We start from the raw sequence: 20154 nt of genomic DNA, 5'->3' as shown, positions 1-20154 counted from the left end.
GAAGACTCAAGATTTTGCATGCGCAGACATCACATCAGTCACTTGCACGTGGAAGAAAAGGAGGTTTTTATGGCTCGTTTTAGGGCCAGGTAGGGAGGAGTGAGAGCTCGTGGTCCCTTTGCACACTGGCTGTGAGGGAAAGGGAGCTGGGTTGTTCCAGCTGCTCTCCCTGCCCTGGCTCTCCATGCAGAAAGGAGCCCGCAGCGGGAGGATCAGCATCTTTCCGGGCACGGCTGGGGAACACGCTCGGGAAACACATCGTTCGTTCCCTTCACAGCATCGTCTCCAGCTCTTTGGTGAGGTTGGGGTGGCACTGAGTCAGGTCCGTCAGATCCACCGTGTTCTCCCCCCGGGTTTTCTGGCTCATCTCCTGGGCGGGGCAGTGCGGGAGGTGATGGGAGGCGCAGGAGCCGGGGAGGTACCCCGGCAGGCTGGGGTGGGCCGGGAGCAGCAGCCCCCGCCGGGTCCCCCCTGGCCCCGCCCGGCCGGTGCCGCAGCCCCGGGGGCCGTGGGGGGCCGGCCCGGCACAGCAGCAGCTCCCGGCGCGACCCTTCTGCCCCAAATCCAGCGCCAGGAGCCTCCGAAGATGGGCTTTCTTGATCTCTGCCTGCACCTGGGGGAGAGGTGTGAGAGGGCTGCTGTGCCCAGACACAGCGGAACTGCCTTTCCCTTCTCCCTTCCTTTCCTTTCCCTTCCCCCTTCCCATTCCCTCCCCTCTTCTCCATACCCTTCCTTCCCTTTCTCCTTTCCCTTCTCTCCCTTCCCTTCCCTTACTTTCCCTTCCCTCTTTCCTCCATTCCCCTTTCCCCTCCCCTCTTCCCTTTCCATCCCTCTTCTCCCTTCCTTCTCCTTTCCCTTCCTCTTCTCCTTCCTCTTTTCCTTCCCCTTCCCCTCCCTTCCCTCCAAATCCCACTGAGAGGGGATGGATCCCGGTTTTTTGGTGATTATCCCATCCTGGGGCTGTGTGTTAATGTCCCCAGCCCTGAAGGGGCTGGAACAGGGAGCTCACTGCTCCCGCTCTCACTCACCTCCCCGTTGCAAAAGCAGTAGATAAAAGCCACAAAGAAGCCCTGCCAAGAGACCCAGAGAGGTGGAGTTTGAGGCCTGGGCCGGGATGTTCTCCCTGAGCCTCCCTGGAGGAGCCTCACTCGGTGCTTGGGACAGGCAACACACCTGAGAGGAGTTAAAGAGCATCTCATAATGCATCTGGATCTGCCACAGGACCCCGGAGACCTCGGTGTAGGGCATGGCCATGAACACCACGTAGTGGACTCCAAAAAGCGGCATCAGCACCAGCGTGGACTTGAGCAGCTTCCTGAGAGGAGCAAACCTGGAGCCGTCAGCTGGGACCCGCTGGACAGCCCGTGTCCAGCTCGGAGATGGGAGCAGGCAGAGCCTGAGCTCCTGAGCCCTCTTTGAATCCGGCTGAGCTGCCAGAGGCACCGGCTGCCATCGTCCTGCCACCCTCCCTCCCTCCTCCAGCCCTTCCCACACCTCTGCTCCTCATTCACAACCCTCTGGGAGCTGTTCAGGCTGGACAGGCAGGACAGGAGCCAGGCTGGACTGGGGAGGCTTTGCTGCTGCCAGCACTTGCCTGTACTGCTGCCGGGGGTCCAGCTTGCCCGTGGTGGTCTCCCAGAGCTTGGAGGCCAGAACCCGGACGATGTTGAGGAAGAGGAAGAAGTTCACCTGCCAACAGCCACCCTGTTGGGTGCTGCCCACAGTGACCTTGGGTGTGCCCGAGCAGCCCCCCATGACACAGACAGGCAGTTCTGGGTGAGGAGCAGGCAGGGACAGGGGGGTGATGCCGTGGCCAGGGCAGGGAGGGACCAGTGCCCCTGGATCCCTCTGGGTGCTGAGAACACAACCCCAGTGACCACAAGCAAAGGAGCTCTGGGTTGATAACCTTCCCCCAAAAGGGATTGGGAGATTCAACCACAGGATTCAAGCACTGGAAGGGGCTGCCCAGGGAGGTGGTGGATTCCCCAAACCTGGAGGTGTTTAGGGAATGACTGGACGTGGCATTCAGTGCTCTGGGCTGGGTGACAAGGTGGAGATCACTCAAAGGTTGGACTCAGAGGTCATAGAATCATATTTCTATGATTCTGTGATTCTTACCACGATGGCAGCCAAGATGGGGACCTGATAAATCCACTTCATGTTCCCTGCACTGAGGTCCCAGCACCTGAGAAGACCAGTAAAGAAACACCTTGGAGAAACGTGACATCCCTGGTCGGGAGAATTGCTGGCTGATGGCTCCCTTTTCCCCCAGCCAACACCCACCTCATTCCAAATTCCTGCTGAACACTCGGTGGCCTTTGTCCTTTTAAAATGCCTCACTCCAGAACATGCCCTTTAACATTTGTCTTTGCACTGATCAGTTTATGGTGCAAACCTGCATCCACCATCCCCCCAAATGCAGAGCAAAACACCATCACTCTGCATTACTGACAGTGTCAGGAACAAGCCTTGAACACGTGTTGCCTCCTCTTGTTCTCTTCTGGAAAATTTTCATTTCCAAAAGCTCTGGTGCCCACAGATACTTTGCTGGCACCAGCAACCCCCCTTTCCCTCCCCAGGGATCGCTGGAGAAGGTGGGTGTCACGTACTGTGTGTCTGCCAGCGAGGCCCTGACGCTGGCCCAGATGGACACAAACACGGCAGGGAGACCTGGAGGGGCAGAACCAGAGCGAGGAGCAGGGATGAAGCATCACGTTTGCAGATCAAACCAGCTCCTGCCTCCCACTGCCCTTCTCCGGGCGCTCACGGCCGATGCCACAGCTCCCAGCTGCTCTCGGGGAGCACGGCTGGGCTCGGGCTCTGTGCTCACCCCAGCCGATGATGATGAGCACCCACAGGTAGCTCCTGTTGGAGAGGAAGGCCATGAAGATCAGGCTGTGCAGGTAGAGACCTTCCACCAGGATCCAGTAGTGGTTGGTGGCCAGAAAATAGAGGAAGAGAGTCACCACCACCTTGCAGCCAACCTGTGAACACGGTCAGAGAGGTGCCCGTGTCAGGCTGGTCCCCAAAAGCAAAACCTGGTGGCTTTTGCTCTCTGACCAACAAAACTCAGCTGTGCCCCATTTTCCTCTTGCAGGGACCTGCATCTACTATTGGGATATTCCAATATCTCCCATAGCACAGGTATTCCCTGTCCCAGGACACAAACTGCAGACCACTGTGCTCAGAGGCTCTGACCCTCACTGTGGCACCAGGATGAGGAGGAGCCGGGCAGACCCAGAGGTGGCCCTTCATCCCCTCCCCCTGAGCAGCACAGCCCTGGTCTGGGAGGGTCCCAAGCACATCCCTTGTACCAGGGCTCCTAAATCCCCTTTTCCCCCCATCCTGCCTCCAGTCCCAGTGCACCACTTGCCAGGTGGCTCCGTTGTCCCTGCGAGGGTCCCATTCCAGCCTTGAAGTCGTCCTCCCTCATCCTGTCGGTCTCGCTGGCCAGGGGCCCTGAGTAGAGCACCATGTCCTTCACGAAGATGCTGACGGCCCGGCAGATGAAGGAGGTGAAGAGGTGGACGTGGATGTAATTCCGTGTGCAGTGCAGGCGCCTGCAGAGAAGGGATGTGACACCAGCCCGGCCCCGGCTGCCCAACAAACTCCTCACACCTGGGCTCAGGCAATGGGGGGTCCCAGAGATGGGCACCGGGGTGTCAGCCCTCCCGTGGGCACAGGAACCACATGTGGGGGCAAGTGGGGTGTCCACTCCTTCCAAGAGCGGGGCGGAGCAGATGGAGCTGGTCATGCCGGGGGTGTTTTGATGTCTGTGCTGGGCCTGGGGTCAGTTCCCATTCCCTCGGGGCTGCCCCCGCTCAGGGGCTGGGGGTGTGGGCAGTGGGAGGAGGAGGGTTCTCCCCACACAGGGCTGGGCCTTTGGCCTGTCCTTACTTGAAGTAGGAGAGGATGCAGACGGCGACGATGAGGGAGGCCAGGGAGATGGAGTAGCCCACCGTGTACATCAGGTGCAGGCGGTCAAACACCTCCTGCGAGAGAAGGGCTGAGCTCCACGACCCCTCCACAGCCAGGACCCCCCACCCCCGGGCTGAGAGCACAGGGGGAGTGGGGCTGGTTCGGGGAGTGGAGCAGGAAGAGCCCCCTGCTCCCAGCAATCCCCCTGGCCTTTGGTGCAGGCTTGGTCCCCTTCCCAACACCTTTCCCAGCACCCTTGGCAGGCAAGGTCACCTTCTCACGGCTCCGGCCCTCGGAGGAGAAGAGCAGAGCACACTCAGTGTAGTTGGCCCAGGTCTTGTTGATGCTGAGGGCCATGGCCCAGGTCCCGTAGGCGCTGCAGTACCTGTAGGCGTGACCTGGGGACAGCAAAGGGCACTGTGACAGCAGAAGGGCCCGTGGGATGCCCCAACATGTCCCTGCTCCATGGACTGTCACCGAGGTGAGGTCACTCCCCGCCCAGGTACAAGCACTCACCTTTGTGGTTGAAGTCGTAGATGTAGTCGGGGCAGGGCACCGACACCTCCTGGCTGGGGGAGCCCCTTGGCCAGCAGATGATCCCATCCCACTCCGGAGGGCAGCTGGTGTCTGGCCAAAGGGCAAAGACACATCTCACATCTCCCCTCGGGGCCTCAGCGCAACCTCCGCCTTCCCCAGGGCGTGTGCTGGGCCAGGGAGAGGAAAACGCTGCCACACGTCCCCCCTGGGCTGCAGAGCTGGGGGAGTGTGTGGGAGCCAGGGAGGGAGACACATCCCATCCCATCCCATCCCATCCCATCCCATCCCATCCCATCCCATCCCATCCCATCCCATCCCATCCCATCCCCCCTCTTCCAGGGGGGCCAAGGCCCCTCCTCAGCTCCCTTTGCTGTTGTACCTGGGGCTGTCTGGAAAACACTGCAGCCAGCGCTGGCTCATCAGGGTGATGCCTTGATTAGCACCTAATTGCACCCAGAGCAGCCAGGAGCTCCACAAGCCCTCAGGAGCCACATGTCCCTGGCCCCATCCCGTTGTGGGGACAGCATTTCCCACGGTGTAACCCGCTCCACCGGGGCTGGCTGACCACGCACAGGGGAGGGACAATACCTCTGATCTTCTCCAGCTGGGCCTTTATGTCCCTCTGACACTTCTCCTTGGCTTCCACCAGGAGATAGATCTGCTCTTCTTTTGTGAGAACATCATCAGGGTCAACCTGCCCGAACAAACTGAAGTGACCCCTGGGCTCAGGCCACGCTCTCCCAGCCCTCTCCAGCAGAGTCAGGTTGGGGTGGCTTTGGGTAGATTCAACAACACAGGGAAGAAAAAAGCTCTTCCTGCCTTCCTGCTCTCATTTTTCCCTCTTCCAAGGCTGAGGGTGACCCCAAGTCCCCTCCCACCCTGTTTATGGTCCATGTCCATGTTTAATCAGCATGTCAGGCTCCTGCCCTCCGTGTCACCCCCCCACCAGTGGTGCTGGGTGTCCCTCTTTCCCACGCTGAGCTCTCCAGGCCAGCTCTGGCAGCCTCTGGATAAAGTGCTCAGCAAGCAAGTGGGTGCCCAGTGCCTGGAGCTGGGTGGGGCAGATGGTGCAGCCTGGGACACCTTCAGCCTCCTGGTCACACCACATGTGCAAACGTCTTTTGGGATGTTTTGGGCTGAGCTGCTGCAAGGAATTTGGAGCTGGGATGAGGAAACAGTTTTGGAAGTGAAAAGGAGCCAGAATGCAGGGGGTTTGCTCTTCCCAGACTGTCCACAGTCCATGGGAACACGGCCAGCTCCAGACCCAGAGAGGACTCCCTTTCATGTTCCTCCCAGACCCAGCATCTGGGTGGGTGGGTGGGTGGATGGGAGACTCGTTAGGGATGTAGGGCACTAGTGGGGGCCCTGGGGGTGCCTCAGCAGGGTGAGGGCCTGGCTTTGGGAGTCACTCTGGGTGTGCCCAGCTCTGCCCTGGCCTCATCCCCCCAACCTCGCCCGCGCTGACCGTAAACCGCCCGCTCCGAGGTGCTGAACCCTGCCCTGGATGCAGCCAAGAAATGGAAAAGCCATCACGCCACAGTGCCTCCATGGCTGCTGGAAAAGCTTTTAGCAGGAGTGGAGATGCTCTGCCCGCCCCGCCCGGCTCCTGCCCGGCAGCTCCGCGGAGCGGGACGTGCGGCCGGGAGCGCACACGGCCCCGACGGGGGAGGGCGGCACAACCAGCGACCTTTAAAGCCGGGAGAGGGACCGGAGCAGCCCACGGGGCCACGCGGACTTACCAGAGCCCACGCAGAGCTCAGGAGGCAGCAGCAGAGGAGAGCCACCGTGACACCTCCCACGGGGACGGATGCCTCCATGGTGCCGCTGTGTCACTCGACGGGGACCTCAGGGACCTGAATCGCTGCCAGCCCGAGGCCGTGGGTGATGGAGAGGGCTGGTGCGTTCAGCAGGACAGAGCATCTTCTGGGAGCACCTTCCTGGCCCTGCCGAGGTGAGGTGGCAGCGGGGGCACAGCCCGTCCCCGGGAGCTCAGGGCCGGGGGAGCCCCGGGGCGAGCCCCCTGTCCCGGTGGGCACTGCCCCGGCAGCACTATCGGGATCTGCTCGCAGGCTCTCCAGGCAGGGGGGGGTTCTCCCCCCACAATGCTTGATCCTATTCCCTCTCCGTGTCTCGCCAGCTTTAAGCAGCTCCTGGAGCGTGTGCAAACAATTCCCGTTCGGATGGGGACGGCGGAGGTTTATTGGCTTAGCCCTAGGTGCTAAAATCCTCTTCGTTCAAGGCAGATTCCTCTTCTCTTTTCAGAAACTTCTCTCACTGCCTGGTGGCTCATTTTTCAGCTGTCACAGCATCCTCCCGTCGCCCCCAGGCTCCTCAGTCCCCTCCAGCCCAAGAGTGGTCCCGAGGAGCCCGGGGAAGGTGGGGAATATCCCAGCGAGGTGGCTGGAGCCAGGGAGGCAGAGGGTGCAAGCACGTGAGCAGCACCTTGAACTGATGCTCCTGAGAAGGGATGTCTTCCAGGCAGCCTCCAGTTTAACCCTTTTCCTTCTCTGGGGCTTGGAGTGTGTTTTGGGGAGATGTGCTGGGATCAGTCCTGCTCCCCCAGCCCCTGCTGGGACCTCACTGCTCAAGGCTCCTGCAGAGAGGGGCTGGAGGCTCCGTCAGCTGGGCAGGGACACGGAGCTGCCACCTGGATGGGGTCCCACCCAGCCGGGGGGTCCTTGGGCCTCGTGTCAGAGCTGGTCCCACTGCAGCTGACACTGTCCCTGTCACAGCCATCCCTTGTCACCTGCATCCCCCCAGGGAGGCCCAGGGCTGTCCCCTGTCTGTTGGGATCATGCTGATTCCCAGCTTGCTCCCACTACCCCGCCAGTTCCAACACCTTGTGTCCCCCCAGCAGCCCAAATGTCCCCCCGGGGAATGGGGCACCGAGAGGGGAGTCCTTGTTCCCTGGGCAGGTCATCCTTGGTGGGATGAGGCTGAAATTCAACAGCCCGGTGTCAAATCCCAGGAGGAGCAGCTCCCAGCCTGGGCCTCTCCCTTGGCCCGTGTAATCCATGTCCAGGCACAGCTCTGGCTGCCTCTGCCAGTGCCACAATCCCACACGGAGCAGCAGAGCCCCCGGAGCCTCCCTCGGGGTTTTCCTGGTCCTAACCACGAGCCCCTTTGGCTGTGTGGAGGAGGGTCAGGGTCCTGCTGGGCTCCCGTGGCAAGGGAAGGAGCATCAGCAGCTGAGGGGGCACAAAAATCCGAATGACAGGGCACAGGAGGGGCTGCTTCTCCCGCCGATCGACTCAGACAGGAAAACAAGCCCTGCCGCGGCCATCAGCTGACAACCAAGGAGGGATTAGGGGCATCTTCGGCAGCTGCCCGGCCCCCCAGCCCAATTTAGCCGCCCGGCGTGGGTGTGACACAGCCCAGGGCACTGCTCTGCCGAGCGGCACCGCCGGGGATCCTCAGGATGCTGCTCGGCCGCGGAGGGCAGGGGAGGGATGAACAGCTGAACTGCGGGATTAACGTTTTCTGAAGGCTCTGCTGGGTCTCATTTCTGACCCAGAAGCTGCCGAGGAGTGAGGATGGAGTTAAGGTGAGGTTATTTTGGAGTCGGATGGATGCTGAGGGGGAGGCAGCTCAGGGGCAATTTGATTCCCTTGATTTCCCAGGCGAAACCCGACCCAGGCTCCGAGTTCACACTTAGCAAAACAGGTTGGGTTTTTTTAGCTAAATCACTTGTTATATTCTAGAGAGCTCTGGAAAGCAATGATTGCAAATGACACCCATCCAGCCCCATCATCCAGCCCCCTCACTCCCCATTCCACGACAGCACTCAGGAAATGATGGCACGCAGCAAATTCCCAGCAGTTTGTGGCTGCTCCCTCCTCCTGAGTGACCCCCCCAACCCTGCTGGTGATGGCTCAGCCTCTGGCTTCAGCAAGGAAGAGACTGGGGGATTCTGAGCACAGGGCTGGGTTGGTGACACCCCCATTCCCATCACTCCTGGCCCTGTGGCAGCTCCTGAACAGCCTGGTCATGCCAAGACTGAGCCACTAAAACTACAACTATGATGGCATTTTCTATATCTATGTATAAACAACACTTAAATACACACATATAGAATGTGTTTATATATATTTATGTAAAAATATCATGGCTCAGGCTCCAGCCAGCACTGAGACCTCATAGCTCTGGCACCAGGACTAACAACATCCCACAGGACTCTGTTCCACCCAAAGGCTTCCAACCATCCCTGAGCCCAACTTAAGCCCATGCTGGAGAGACGAGGCTGTGCAGCACCTCCACAGTGCAGAAGACACTCTCATCTGTTGTAAATCATTTTTTTGTCCATTTGCTTCTGTTACCAGAACACCAGCTCTTGGATCCCAGTGCAAATTTGGGATGGGTTTTCACAGAATATCCTGAGTTGGAAGGGACCCACAGATGTCCACTAGTCAAAATCCTGGCCCTGCACAGGACACCTGAACAATCCCACCATGTGCCTGAGAGCATTTTCCTCCTCCTGTGCCCTGGTACAACCTGGCTACGTTTAAGTTGATGGTTTAGGATGTCTCAGTGTAACCCTGGAGCCCCGTTTCCTGGGATGCTGAACCTTGATGAGTTCTTCTGCCTATTCCATGGGTCTTCAAACAGTTGGGAGAGGAGGGTGAGAGCAGGAATGTCTCCCATTGGAGCCTGCCCAGTGACTGGAGGGGAGCCAAAAGGAGATCCCATCTGCCCTGCAGGTTTTGGGGATGCTCGGGGTGGGGGGTGCAGGGCTGGGAAAGACCCCGAGCCGGTGAATTCAGTGCTGGCTTTGGCCATCATTTGCATTACCCCATTAGCCACCCCGAGGGAGGTGAGCACCGACAGCGTGGCGTTTTCCAGGGCACAATCCAGCCCTGGGAAGACAATGGGGCAAACCAGACCCCGAGCACGAGGCCAGGGGGATCATTCAGAGAGGTTTTGAGCTCCTTTGAAGGAGCAGTTCATAACCCCTGGGCTTAGAAGGGCTCTGCAGCCCCGGCCCTCGCAGTCCTGCCTGGAGACAGGCGCTCTCCCCGCGGGTATCACAGCAGGTTTATCAGCCATCATTTGCTGTTTCCTTGCCAGGCCCCCGTGGCCGTTCGAGTTTAGGTTTTCAGTGGTCATTAGCAAGCAGCCCCCATGCAGCCCACCCGGTGCAGGTGCTGGAGGGGGACGTGTCCCCCCTGATGCAGCTGGGGGGGCGGCCGGTGGCTCCTCGGAGCCAGGAGGCGATGACAATGGGCAATTGTCAAATTGGGGCCCCTCTCGTTTGAGTTTTCTTCCTTTTATAGTAAGTAGCAGTTGCTCCAGCAGCTGGCCTGCCCCTCCGGGGTGAGGACTGGGCTCCGTATATAAGGGAAGGAGCAGCCTTTGCCTTTCATCCCTCCGTTCCCTTCCCTCGCTGGGCGGCAGGAGTCCCCCTGCACCTCCGCAAATCCCGGCGATGCCGCTCAAGAAACCCGACCCCAAGAAGGAATCGGCCAAAGCAGGCTCGGAGCGGGAGCCTGCCTTCGATCCCAAGAGCGTGAAGGTGAGTGAGGAACGAAGACGTCACCGTCTTCCTCCATGCCCGTCATCTGCCAGGCACGGGCGATGCAAAGCGCCGCACAAAAGGCGTCAGCCAGGCTGGGAGCCAGGCTTGGGAGGGGAAAACTGCCGGACTGTGCGGATGCAGCAGGCTGGGAGCGATGCTCTCCTCACCGGGGGGATGTTTTAGTCTTCCCCACCCAGCCCTGCACGGCGCTCACCGGAGGGACCCGCTGTGGATTTGCTGCTCCCAGAGCTCCGGCCGTGCAGCCAAACCCCCACAGCTCCTGCTGAGACTCCGTGTCGGGGCCCCAGCAGCAATAAAAACCTCCTCTGCCACCCACCGTCTCCATCCTAAAGTTGCCTGTGTTGCTTCCTCCACATAAGAGCCTCTTTTATCCCAGACTCCACAACGGGAGCTTGCTTTCCCCGTGATTCCCCGGGACAGTCACGTTTTTGAGCCGGAGCTGTGGCAGGAGAGTCATTAAGAGCAGCCTCAGCACGCTGAGGCTGTTTAATCACTTGAACTAGGGATCAGACCTTAAAAATAACATCCTTTTCGCTCAAAATAGCCCTGACTGTGGTCTGAGCATCCCTCCTGCCTGCCCCCCGCCCTGCTGCTGGCTGTGCTTTCCGCAGGGATCTCAGCTCAGCAGCAAGGGCTCCTGGGCATGGCGTGGCTGGACACGGCATGGATACGGCTCCTGCCCTGAGCCCGGGGAGGGGGAGATCCAAAGAGATGGCAGAGCCCCTTCGTTCCCCCGGCAGTGACCCCCCCCTCATGCCCAGCTCTGTTCCCTTCTCTTCACAGATTGAATTCACAGCAGAGCAGATCGAAGGTAAGTGGCGAGCTCAGTGTCTCCCAGAGATGGCTTTAGAAATGGGGAATCCCTTTTCCAGGTAGTTTTTCACCACAGACATGAGAGCCAGGGCCACACATCAAATCCCCTCCTGGGGGGAAGCTCAGCGGGATCCAGAGCCTGGCAGGGAAAGGGTAATTTTCATCCACGGTGTGAGATGCAGCCCGGGTCAAAGTCAGGGGTTCTGGTGGGAGGAGCAGCCTCCGGAGATGCAGGGACAGCCCCAGAGAGGGGAGATCCCAATGGAAAAGGGGATGAGCAGGGATGTCCTGCAGCAGAGCCTGCTGCCGCGGGTGCAGGGATCCAGCAGGTCACCCAGCCAGCTCTGCACGGGTGACAAAACCTGCTCGAGCAGCTGAGCGACTCCTCCGAGGAGCCTGGCAGCCTCCAGCCCGCCTTGCTCGAGCTCACCCAGCGTTCAGAGGGCACCCACCCCACACGCGTCCACCCCTTCCCTGCCCGCCAGGCAGGACGAGCTTCGGTGGGGTGGGAGATGGGGCGGGCACAGCCGGGGACATCCGAGCGCTCCCTCCCCGCAGAGTTCAGAGAAGCCTTCGGGCTGTTTGACCGGACGCCCGCGGGGACGATGCAGATCAGCTACGGGCAGTGCGGGGACGTGCTCCGGGCGCTCGGCCACAACCCCACCAACGCAGAGGTCCTGAAGGTGCTGGGCAAGCCCAAACCAGAAGGTGAGAGCAAACCGGGGACAGGGTGGGACAAGCAATCCCTGAGCTCCCTGGCTGCAAGTAGAGCATATGTTCCCTGTAGGAACAGCCCGGCAAGGTGAAGGAATTGGGAAGGAAATTATGCAGACGGTCTTCATTCCTGTGTATTCCTTCACTCCCCTTCCCCATACCATGGCTGACACAAGGGATAGGCGGTGCTCACCCAGGCACGGTGGCTACTGATGCTTAGCAGACCTTATCCTGAACTGGTACCAACTGGTGTAACCTGACCAGTCCCAGTGTGGCCACATAGCCCTGGTGAGAGGGGACCCACCTGCTGCTTTAATTTTGGGCTGATATCAGGGGTGTTTGTGCAGTCCCCTGATGTCAATACCTTATTCCTCATATGGATCTTCCAATTTCAAGTATAATAGAATAGTTCCATCTCCTTGTGGGCCTTCTCCCCTGTACTCTGATGGAAAAGAGCCCAGGAGGGTTAAGCAGGAGGCCCTCAGAGGCCGAGTTCAGCCTCAGAACCTGCTGCTTATAACGCCAAGGTTGTGGGTTTGATCCCTGTGTGGGCCATTCACGCAAGAGTCGAACTCAATGATCCTCGTGGGTCCCTTCCAACTCAGAACATCCCGTGACATAAATGCATCTCCGACCCCACCTCCTCCCCCCCTCCCTTCCAGAAATGAACACAAAGATGCTGGACTTCGAGACCTTCCTGCCCATCCTGCAGCACTTCACCCGCAACAGGGAGCAGGGCACCTTCGAGGACTTCGTGGAAGGGCTGCGCGTCTTCGACAAGGAGGGCAACGGGATGGTGATGGGGGCCGAGCTGCGCCACGTGCTGGTCACGCTGGGTACGGGCTGGCCCGGGAGGGTGTTGCCGTGGGATTTATGGCGCTGAAAAATCTCCCGGAGCAGTTAATTAGGGGTGAGACAAGAAAGGGTTTATTTTGCCAAGGCTAAAGATGCTACAAGACGCGCGCCCGCCGTGCCCGAGAGGTTACATTTTTATAACACCATCCCATCCAATCCCAGATGTGTCCACCCTGTGGCCTTTACTCTGGTCCGCCCCGGGTCCACCCCCTGAAAATGGGGCTGGGGTGCATTTCGGGACCCCCTGTTCATCCCATCTTCATCTCCCTCAGAGCACAAAGGGTACATAGTTACCCAGTTTTTGACCGTGTTCTGTGGTTTAGGCCCTGATATGCTGTTCTGCCAACAATCTAGGCCTTGCCTTGACAAAAGACTAAACATTTCTATTGGATTCAGGAGTAGGATTGATATAGGGAGCATAGAATGGGGTAAGAGGGTTAAGGAATGTGTAAACAAGGGTGCTACAGAGAAAGGGATGTAAGGGAGTGAGGGTTGCTGCTTTTAAAATCTACCTATAAAACTTACAAGGCTTACAAATATTAGAAAAATAAAAAACCATTAGGGGCTTAAGGCAGCAGGGCAGCAGGGCAGGGCCACCCCCAGCTCTGCCTGGGCAAGTGGCTGGTCTGGTGTCGCAGGGACCCTTCTCACCCTGCTGCTCCCAGGCTCTTGTAGGAGCCAGTGGCTCCTGACTGTGGGGCCTTTCCCACCTTATGCCGCAGCTTCGGGTGTGACCCAGGGGAGGTGGAGAGTCCAGAACACCCTCAGTTATCAGATAACTTTTTGCAGCTTGGTCCTCTCTCCACAATCTCCCACCTGTCTGCGGGCACACAGCTCCTCTCTAACCCCCTGTTCCTTTCCTCTGGTGGCTTTGGCTCTCTGGAATAAGGATGGGAAGGTCCTGGCAGGCTGAGAATCCTTCCCCTCACCTCTCCATCCTCCTCTTCCAGGGGAGAAGATGACGGAAAGCGAGGTGGAGCAGCTCATGGCAGGGCAGGAAGATGCCAATGGCTGTATCAACTATGAAGGTGAGAGTGAGAGATTCCCACTGGGGCCATCTCAGGCACGGCTGTCTTGTCTTAGGATGAAAATTTTGGTTGGACTCAACGATCTTAGAAGTCTTTTCCAGCCTTAATGATTCCATGATTCTGTGACACTGCTGATCACTAGGAGGGAGGTGTGGACCACCCTCCAAAGCCCTTCCTAAAAGAGCACTGAGACAAGTCAGCTGGGGTGGGAGCAAGGCAGTTGTGCCAGTGATTTCCAGGAAAAGCAGCTGAAGGCAGCATGTTTCCAAGGGTTTCGGGACTGTTTTATCCCTGGTTTTGGCACTGTTTTGTTGTAAGCTATCAAAAATAAACAAAGCCAGTGTCTTTCACAGCAGAGGCTAATTGGGAACATTTGGAGACTTGGATCACTCGTGGCTCCAAGAGGGTGAAAATCTGGAATAGGGGGTGGTTAAATTTGGGAACCACTAAAATTGGAGAGCGTTGAGGAAAAGAGGGGACCCATTCCCCTTGGCCTCAGAAAACTGGGGATAACAGTACCAGCTCGTCTCCAAGGGTTGGGATCACTCTAACCAGGTTGGGGGGGGCATGCAAAAAGTGGGAACAGAAGAAGGAATATCAGTCCTGGCATTCCGGGGTCTCCCAGCTGGGGGTCCCCCCTGCTGCCCCTCCACCCTCTCCCCCAGCTCACACCATCCTCTGACCTCTCACACTCCCATTTCTCCTCAGCTTTTGTCAAGCACATCATGTCTGGCTGAAAGGAAAAACTTCAGGTGAGTCCACGGGGTCTCCTGCTGCTTCCTCCAAAATTGGAAATCCTGCATGGAACAGCCATGGGCAGAGGAACCAAAACCCAAACCTGCAGTGGATTAATGCCACGGGAACAATCCCAGCTCTGGAGGCACAAAAAGCTGTGCTGATGATGAGGAATCTCATTTGTTACTCCTGCCAGTTAGAATTTACTGGGACAGAATCACTCCCGTGCTGGTCAGTCGTGGTCTGGGTAATTGTGTTGGAAGAGGTTGAGGTGGAAAAGAAAGAGGAAAGAAAGAGGTTGGGGTGGTTTATGGTGCTAGATTTTCTAACCCACCAGGAGCTAAGGGGGTCATCAGCAACAGCCAGTGGGAATAAATATTTTAAGACCTGCAGCAGTGAGTGACTCGATGTTAAGAAAATACAAAGTACTTAGAGAGGAAATTTCTGAACTGAGAAATATCAACGTTCCTCCTAACATTAGAAAGAATATGGAAAATGTACCGTGGATGTTTGTGAAGCTTTTTTGTGTTCCTATAAGTCTGCCTGAGGAAAACAGAAGAAACAGGTTTCTTTTAGGGTGAATTATCCCTCTGAAATCTATTCAATTTAAAAGAAAATCCAAATTGCTGGCTCCCCTGCCAATTTCTTATGGTTTCTTATCTATTTACTTTCCTTAAACATTTCTCCTCCCCTCAGCTGTGTGAAGCAGCAGGGGAAAAAAAAAAGAGACATAAAAATGACCTTCAGGTACTACTAAATACACAAATTAAACATTTAAAAATCTCCCCCCCCATCTCTTTAAACATCAGAAGATTAAAACAGACACAGACAGAAGTCTGATCTTTGAATGTTCAGCATCCTTTTTATTTTCTTTTTAATCCATTTCTCTCTGGTTCCTGCTCATCAGCTCAGCAACAGAGATGGTTGGGTGGCAAACCCTGCCAGGAGATTTAATTCTTCACCAAACTATTTGCACATAAAACTCTTTTTTAACGGTATGGAATGACAGCTATTGGCATTTTGGGTTTATCTGGGAAGGAGCACTCTCACACAGACTCACTGCATTGAGCCCTCTCCTGCTTCTCTCCCAGGCTCTTGGAAATGTTTGAACCCACCTGAGCACCAGGAAGAGGGAGATTCCTCCATCCCTGTCCTTTCCATGGGATGTTTCCACGTGAGCCACCCCTCCTTGGTCTCCGTGTGTGTGCCTAAGCCTGGTATTAAATAAGACACTGGCAACTTGGTTTGAAACCTTAAGTTATTCTTTTTGGGTTTTCCCTGCGACGTTTGGCTCATTAAACGAATTCCTTCCTCCCTGACGTGGTTTGTCTGCTTTGGCTTTGGGCAGCTCATGGATGTGGTGGGTGGAGGAGACCCCTCGGTCCCCAGCAGCTCTCGGGGGCAACAGGATATTCCCATGGAGAGGGGGAAGAGGCAGGGAATGTGAGGGAAGAGTTCAGACATGGGGGTGAGGATCATCACCCCACCCTTGGCACGGGCCTGGCCACCTCCTGCTGATGCAGACCTGGAGCAAGGACAGCATGAGGGACATGTTGCGTCACACAGACGCCCTGGTTTTGGGAGGGTCTTCACCTCCTCTCTGCCCTTAAACCAGTCCTTTTTCAAACCTGTAGCCCTTGTAACCCCATGAGCATTCCCTCCAGGTCCCGGGTGAACAGCACCATGGAGCACAGAGGGACCTGCTTGGCCCTGTCCCTGTCCCTGTCCCTGTCCCAGGAGAGACCTGCAGGCATCTCTCCTTCATCAACACACTGCCTGTCCCAGCCAGAAAAGGCCCTTAAAAACCCCAAAACATTAGATAAAACATCAAAAACATTCTTTCTTCTGCATCATGGACAGATCCAAAAGTTTAGTTTTGAAGGTTTCCTGGAAGTTGAGTCTTGATGAATCAGCAAGGGAGAAGGAAAATGGGGAAAGAACAGGTATTTCTGGGCCAGGTGCCACTTCCACCCTCCTGGCACAGGGTGACTGGTCCCTGGGGTGCAGGTGGTGACTTGCCTGGGATGGAGCCCAGCCAGGATGGGCTCCCTGGATGGTTCCTCTCTTCCAGGAGCCATCTGGGGGCTGTGTGATACAAGCTGGTGACTCTCTCCCTCTTCCTACCTGCAAAACAATCATCAGAGCATCACCACAGGTGGTGAATAAATTCACGGCAGCACAACACCTGGGAGCAGAAAACACTTTCCTTTGATTTGTCCCTTTTTCCAACGCCCTCCCTCTGACTTTGCCTGGGAATGGAAGGTGTTTTGCCCCGACGGGGTTGACTTCAGCTGCCACTGGCTCGTTCCTGTGCAGTCACTGAGGAACAGCTGCTTTCAATTCCCACTGTTTGATTCAACTGCTCATAAAAAGCAACATAAGCTGTTTATAGATGCAAGATTAGATTTGAGCTCCTCTCTGTGTTATTCCTACAGCTCCCATCAGGCAGGATCTGGGCACCTCGTGTCTTTAATGTACTATCCAGTGTTTTAACCTCTTAAAGGACCGTGGTGACAGGGGGAGAAGGGACCCTGCTTCCTCTGGGGTCACGTTTGTCCTTGTCACCACTGTGGCATCAACTCCTGCAGAGGAACGTGCTGTGGTGGAGAGGAATGAGCAGGAGAAAGGCAGAGACCTTCCTGGACTCACAGAGGAAATCCACAGCAAGGACTGGGGGCTCTAGAGCTGCAATATCCCTGCTAGAGCCATGACATCCCTACTATAGCTGTGATATCCCTGCTAGAGCCATGACATCCCTACTATAGCTGTGATATCCCTGCTAGAGCCATGACATCCCTACAATTGCTGTGATATCCCTGCTAGAGCCATGACATCCCTACTATAGCTGTGATATCCCTGCTAGAGCCATGACATCCCTACAATTGCTGTGATATCCCTGCTAGAGTCATGACATCCCTACTATAGCTGTGATATCCCTGCTAGAGCCATGACATCCCTACTATAGCTGTGATATCCCTGTTAGAGCCATGATATTCCTGCCCTGGCAAGCCAAAAGGCTGCACTCTCACTCCTCTATGCAGGGCACAGGCTCTGTATTTAAAACCTCCAGCTCCTGTGCTGACAGCAGTGACACTAAATTAAAACCAAAGTGAGACCTGCAAAGAGACAGACAGAAAGGGAGCAGTGGGAAATGACAGAACTACAGGAAAGTGTAGTTTTCCACGTGAAAAATCCAGCCCCTGAGGCACCCTCAGGGTAAGAGCCTGCTGTGCTTTGCTTTGGGCACCTGCTCTGCCTCTTTAGGATATGAAGCAGAGCTGGTTTGTAGCAGAGCAGGTTGGATTGATGCACCTGAACAGGCACAGTATATATGTCTGTACCTCTCCAGCTATGTACCTCTGAATGTGCCTCCATGCCTCCTCCCCTGGAAAAACTGCTCCTCTCCTCCTCTGGAAAAGCTGAGGATTCCACAGAGTGAGTGGTTTTATCCCACAGACATTTATAAAAGCTTCTGTGGATGCCAGTGAGTGATCCCACAGGCAGACCTGCACTGGAGGAGTCTCTGTAAATCCAGATCTCCAAAGACAACAGCAGACACTGACCTTTTACAGTTTGGATGCTTTACAGCATCCAGGGGACTCTGAGGAGAGGCAGAAGGAACCCCCACACTCAGGAGAGCCTGTATCTCCTCAGGCTGTGATAAGACAGACTCTCATACCAAAGAAGGTCTGGATGTCAGGAGTTCTGTGCCCTGTGGAATGGGAGACAGATGGAGCCAGCTTTCATCCCCAGGAGTTATCAGCAGTGCACAAGATCAGGAGGAGGACGATGAACATGAACTGTGCTCCTTGAAAGGCTCCTCAGGGCCCCAGGCCACGTACACACACATCACCATCATCATCCTCACCAAAGGCCTCTGGGGAGGTGACACTTCACTGGCCTGTTGCTCACCCCCTCGTGTCTGGTGAAATGACTCGAGTCAAGCTGACACTGAGCCAGGTGTCCATCCCAGGGGAAAGCACTGCTCTGTGCCCCGGCTCCTTATTTGTCTCAGGTGGGGGACTGAAGAAAGCTTTGCCTGCTCACACCCTGAAAGCAAACACCTGCAGATTTGCTGCCGATAACAAACACAACTACACCTTTCAGAGACGAGGGGAAAGAGGAAGGCTGAGCCCTCTCTGCTCCACACACAGATTTTATCCTCACGTAAAGATGCATCCCCTGCTCGTGTGTGTTCAGCTGCACATCAGGATCCGGCCTTCGGGCAGCTGAGTGCAAGTGCAAAGCACTGGGAAGAGCAGGACGGAGCACAGAGTCCGTGTGTAGGTGTGTGTAAGGGTGGTGTTGTGGCTGATTGTGTTTCAGGAAGCCCACAGAAGGATTTGGAGAAGGAAGGCCTCTGCTACTTGCAGGTGGCTTTTGGTAGGTCAGTATTTTTAATAACTTGAGGCTTAGCTGTGCATCTTTATCCCATTCTTTTGGGAAAGCTCTGTGTGCCAGGAGACATGGCACCTTCAAACCAAACTGTAACTGGCAAATCAACCCCTTTGTCCCCATACCCCAATCTGTGTGTTTTACTTCTGGATATGAGGGGCTGGAGCGTGTCCAGGGAAGGGAACGGAGCTGGGGAAGGGGCTGGAACAGCTGAGGGAGCTGGGGAGGCTCAGCCTGGAGAAAAGGAGGCTCAGGGGGGACCTCCTGGCTCTGCAACCCCCTGACAGGAGGGGGGAGCCGGGGGGGGGGTCGGGCTCTGCTCCCAGGGAACAAGGGACAGGAGGAGAGGGAACGGCCTCCAGCTGTGCCAGGGGAGGGTCAGGTTGGACATCAGGAGGAATTTCTTCCTGGAAAGAGTGGTCAGGCATTGGAAAGGGCTGCCCAGGGAGGTTTGGAGTCCCCACTCCTGGAGGTGTCCAAGGAAGGAGTGGACATGGCACTGAGTGCTCTGGGCTGGGGGATAAGGTGGGCATGGGGCACAGGGTGGGCTCGATGATCTCAGAGGTCTTTTCCAACCTGAATGATTCCGTGATATCGTGGCTGAACCTCCCTCAGGACCCGTCAGAACAGGACCTGGGCAGTGCTGGCCCCAACCGTGGGAACGGGGACAGGGCCGGGCTGCCTCTGGACACGCCAGCGACGGCAGGAGGGAGCCCTGGGACCAGCACCGCGAGGGACGCGGGGTCTCCCCACAGACCCGGGGAACCCCAGAGCCCGTTTTGTGGCACAAAGTCCAAATTTCTACATCCCGTGGGCACAAAGGGGCCCTGAGGGACGAGCCCCAGGCCCTGCCGGAGCTCCACCGGCCCCTTCACGCTCGGCCATTTCCGTTACCACTCGGCCATCTCCGCCGCGGCTCGGGCGGCTTCGCCCTGCGTCGGCCATCTTCGTCCAGACTCGGCCATCTCCGCCACGGCAGCGCTGCCGAGCGCGGCTCTCCCAGCTGTTTTCCGTCGGCGCTCGGCTCTTTCCGCCCCCGCCTTCGGGTATTTCCGGCGGGCCGTTCGGGTGTTTCCGCCGCCGGTTCGGGCGGACTCGGCGCCCGCCGGCCTCGCTCGCTCCGGTAACGGTCGGTGCGGGTTCAAATGAGCCGCGGCCGGGCCGGGCCCCGCCGGGACTCGCTCTGAGCTGGGCCGGCACCGGGGCCGCGACCGGGACCGCCCCCGCTCGGGCTCGGCGACCAGGAGGCGGAGGCCGGGGAGAGCAGGATGACGGTGCTGCAGGAACCCGTCCAGGTACCGACCCCCGGGCGGCTCAGGCCCCAAGGCCCGGCCCGGCCCGGGTGAGGCCGCCCCGCCCGCGCCGGGGCCGGGGCCGCTCCCGGGGGGCTCCTCGGCCGTGGGCCCGCAGGACCTCCGGCTCCTCCGCCCTCTCTCCCGCCGGGCTTCCCCTTCCAGCCTCCCGGCCCCATCCCCGCGGCCCCGGGACCGGCCGCCCCCGCCCCCGTGTCCCCCCTCGGTCCCCCCGCGGCTCCGCGGCCGGTTGGGCTCCCGGGAAAGGTCCCCCCCCTCCGCCGCAGATCCCCCGGGAGACCTGTTGATACCTCGCTCACCTTGCTGCGTTTGC

At 57.5% G+C, this 20154-nt stretch overlaps 3 protein-coding genes across 8 annotated transcripts in view; 2 read left to right on the top strand and 1 right to left on the bottom strand.

Moving 5' to 3' along the window:
* Positions 1 to 271: 271 nt before the first annotated feature.
* PTH1R (parathyroid hormone 1 receptor) lies at positions 272 to 6272 on the bottom strand. Its single transcript, XM_027747112.2, has 13 exons — positions 6195 to 6272; positions 5044 to 5149; positions 4435 to 4545; positions 4192 to 4316; positions 3898 to 3992; positions 3374 to 3560; positions 2831 to 2984; positions 2610 to 2670; positions 2119 to 2185; positions 1595 to 1689; positions 1174 to 1315; positions 1029 to 1070; positions 272 to 613 (listed from the first exon to the last, which is right to left on the bottom strand). Exons 1-13 carry the CDS (start codon positions 6270 to 6272, stop codon positions 272 to 274), a joined length of 1605 nt encoding a protein of 534 aa, XP_027602913.2.
* A 3508-nt stretch (positions 6273 to 9780) lies between these two features.
* On the top strand, positions 9781 to 15452 carry LOC114000663 (myosin light chain, embryonic). The gene is made up of 7 exons (XM_027745123.2): positions 9781 to 9964; positions 10772 to 10799; positions 11360 to 11509; positions 12178 to 12351; positions 13321 to 13398; positions 14107 to 14150; positions 15225 to 15452. The coding sequence occupies exons 1-6, from the start codon at positions 9878 to 9880 to the stop codon at positions 14133 to 14135; spliced, it is 546 nt and encodes a 181-aa protein (XP_027600924.1). The 5' UTR covers positions 9781 to 9877; the 3' UTR covers positions 14136 to 14150; positions 15225 to 15452.
* A 4192-nt stretch (positions 15453 to 19644) lies between these two features.
* The window catches only part of CDC27 (cell division cycle 27), a 30205-nt gene continuing 29695 nt past the window's right edge, over positions 19645 to 20154 (top strand). For 4 of the 6 annotated variants that reach the window (XM_027745088.2, XM_027745079.2, XM_027745069.2 and 1 more), the window contains exon 1: positions 19646 to 19823. In XM_027745088.2, the coding sequence (XP_027600889.1) occupies positions 19797 to 19823 (27 nt within the window). In that variant the 5' untranslated portion in view covers positions 19646 to 19796. Of the gene's footprint in view, positions 19824 to 20154 lie in introns of all 6 variants that reach the window. The other 2 variants (XM_027745113.2, XM_027745103.2) reach the window with 1 other exon arrangement.

The sequence above is a fragment of the Pipra filicauda genome, unplaced genomic scaffold, assembly GCF_003945595.2.
Source record: "Pipra filicauda isolate LSUMZ 115617 unplaced genomic scaffold, ASM394559v2 scaffold193_size2426894_pilon, whole genome shotgun sequence".
NCBI lineage: Eukaryota > Metazoa > Chordata > Aves > Passeriformes > Pipridae > Pipra > Pipra filicauda.
This window is presented reverse-complemented; position numbering and strand designations above follow the sequence as displayed.

Bases quoted from the DNA above. Each gene is read 5' to 3' on its own strand.
- PTH1R (XM_027747112.2), bottom strand. From the start codon at position 6,272: ATGGAGGCATCCGTCCCCGTGGGAGGTGTCACGGTGGCTCTCCTCTGC. The intron at 2,985-3,373 runs GCAAGTGGTGCA...CCGTGTTCACAG, and splicing joins AGGGACAACGGAGCCACCTG to GTTGGCTGCAAGGTGGTGGT. The intron at 1,071-1,173 runs GTGTGTTGCCTG...GTCTCTTGGCAG, and splicing joins TGCTCTTTAACTCCTCTCAG to GGCTTCTTTGTGGCTTTTAT.
- LOC114000663 (XM_027745123.2), top strand. From the start codon at position 9,878: ATGCCGCTCAAGAAACCCGACCCCAAGAAGGAATCGGCCAAAGCAGGC. The intron at 9,965-10,771 runs GTGAGTGAGGAA...TTCTCTTCACAG, and splicing joins TCGATCCCAAGAGCGTGAAG to ATTGAATTCACAGCAGAGCA. The intron at 13,399-14,106 runs GTGAGAGTGAGA...ATTTCTCCTCAG, and splicing joins TGGCTGTATCAACTATGAAG to CTTTTGTCAAGCACATCATG.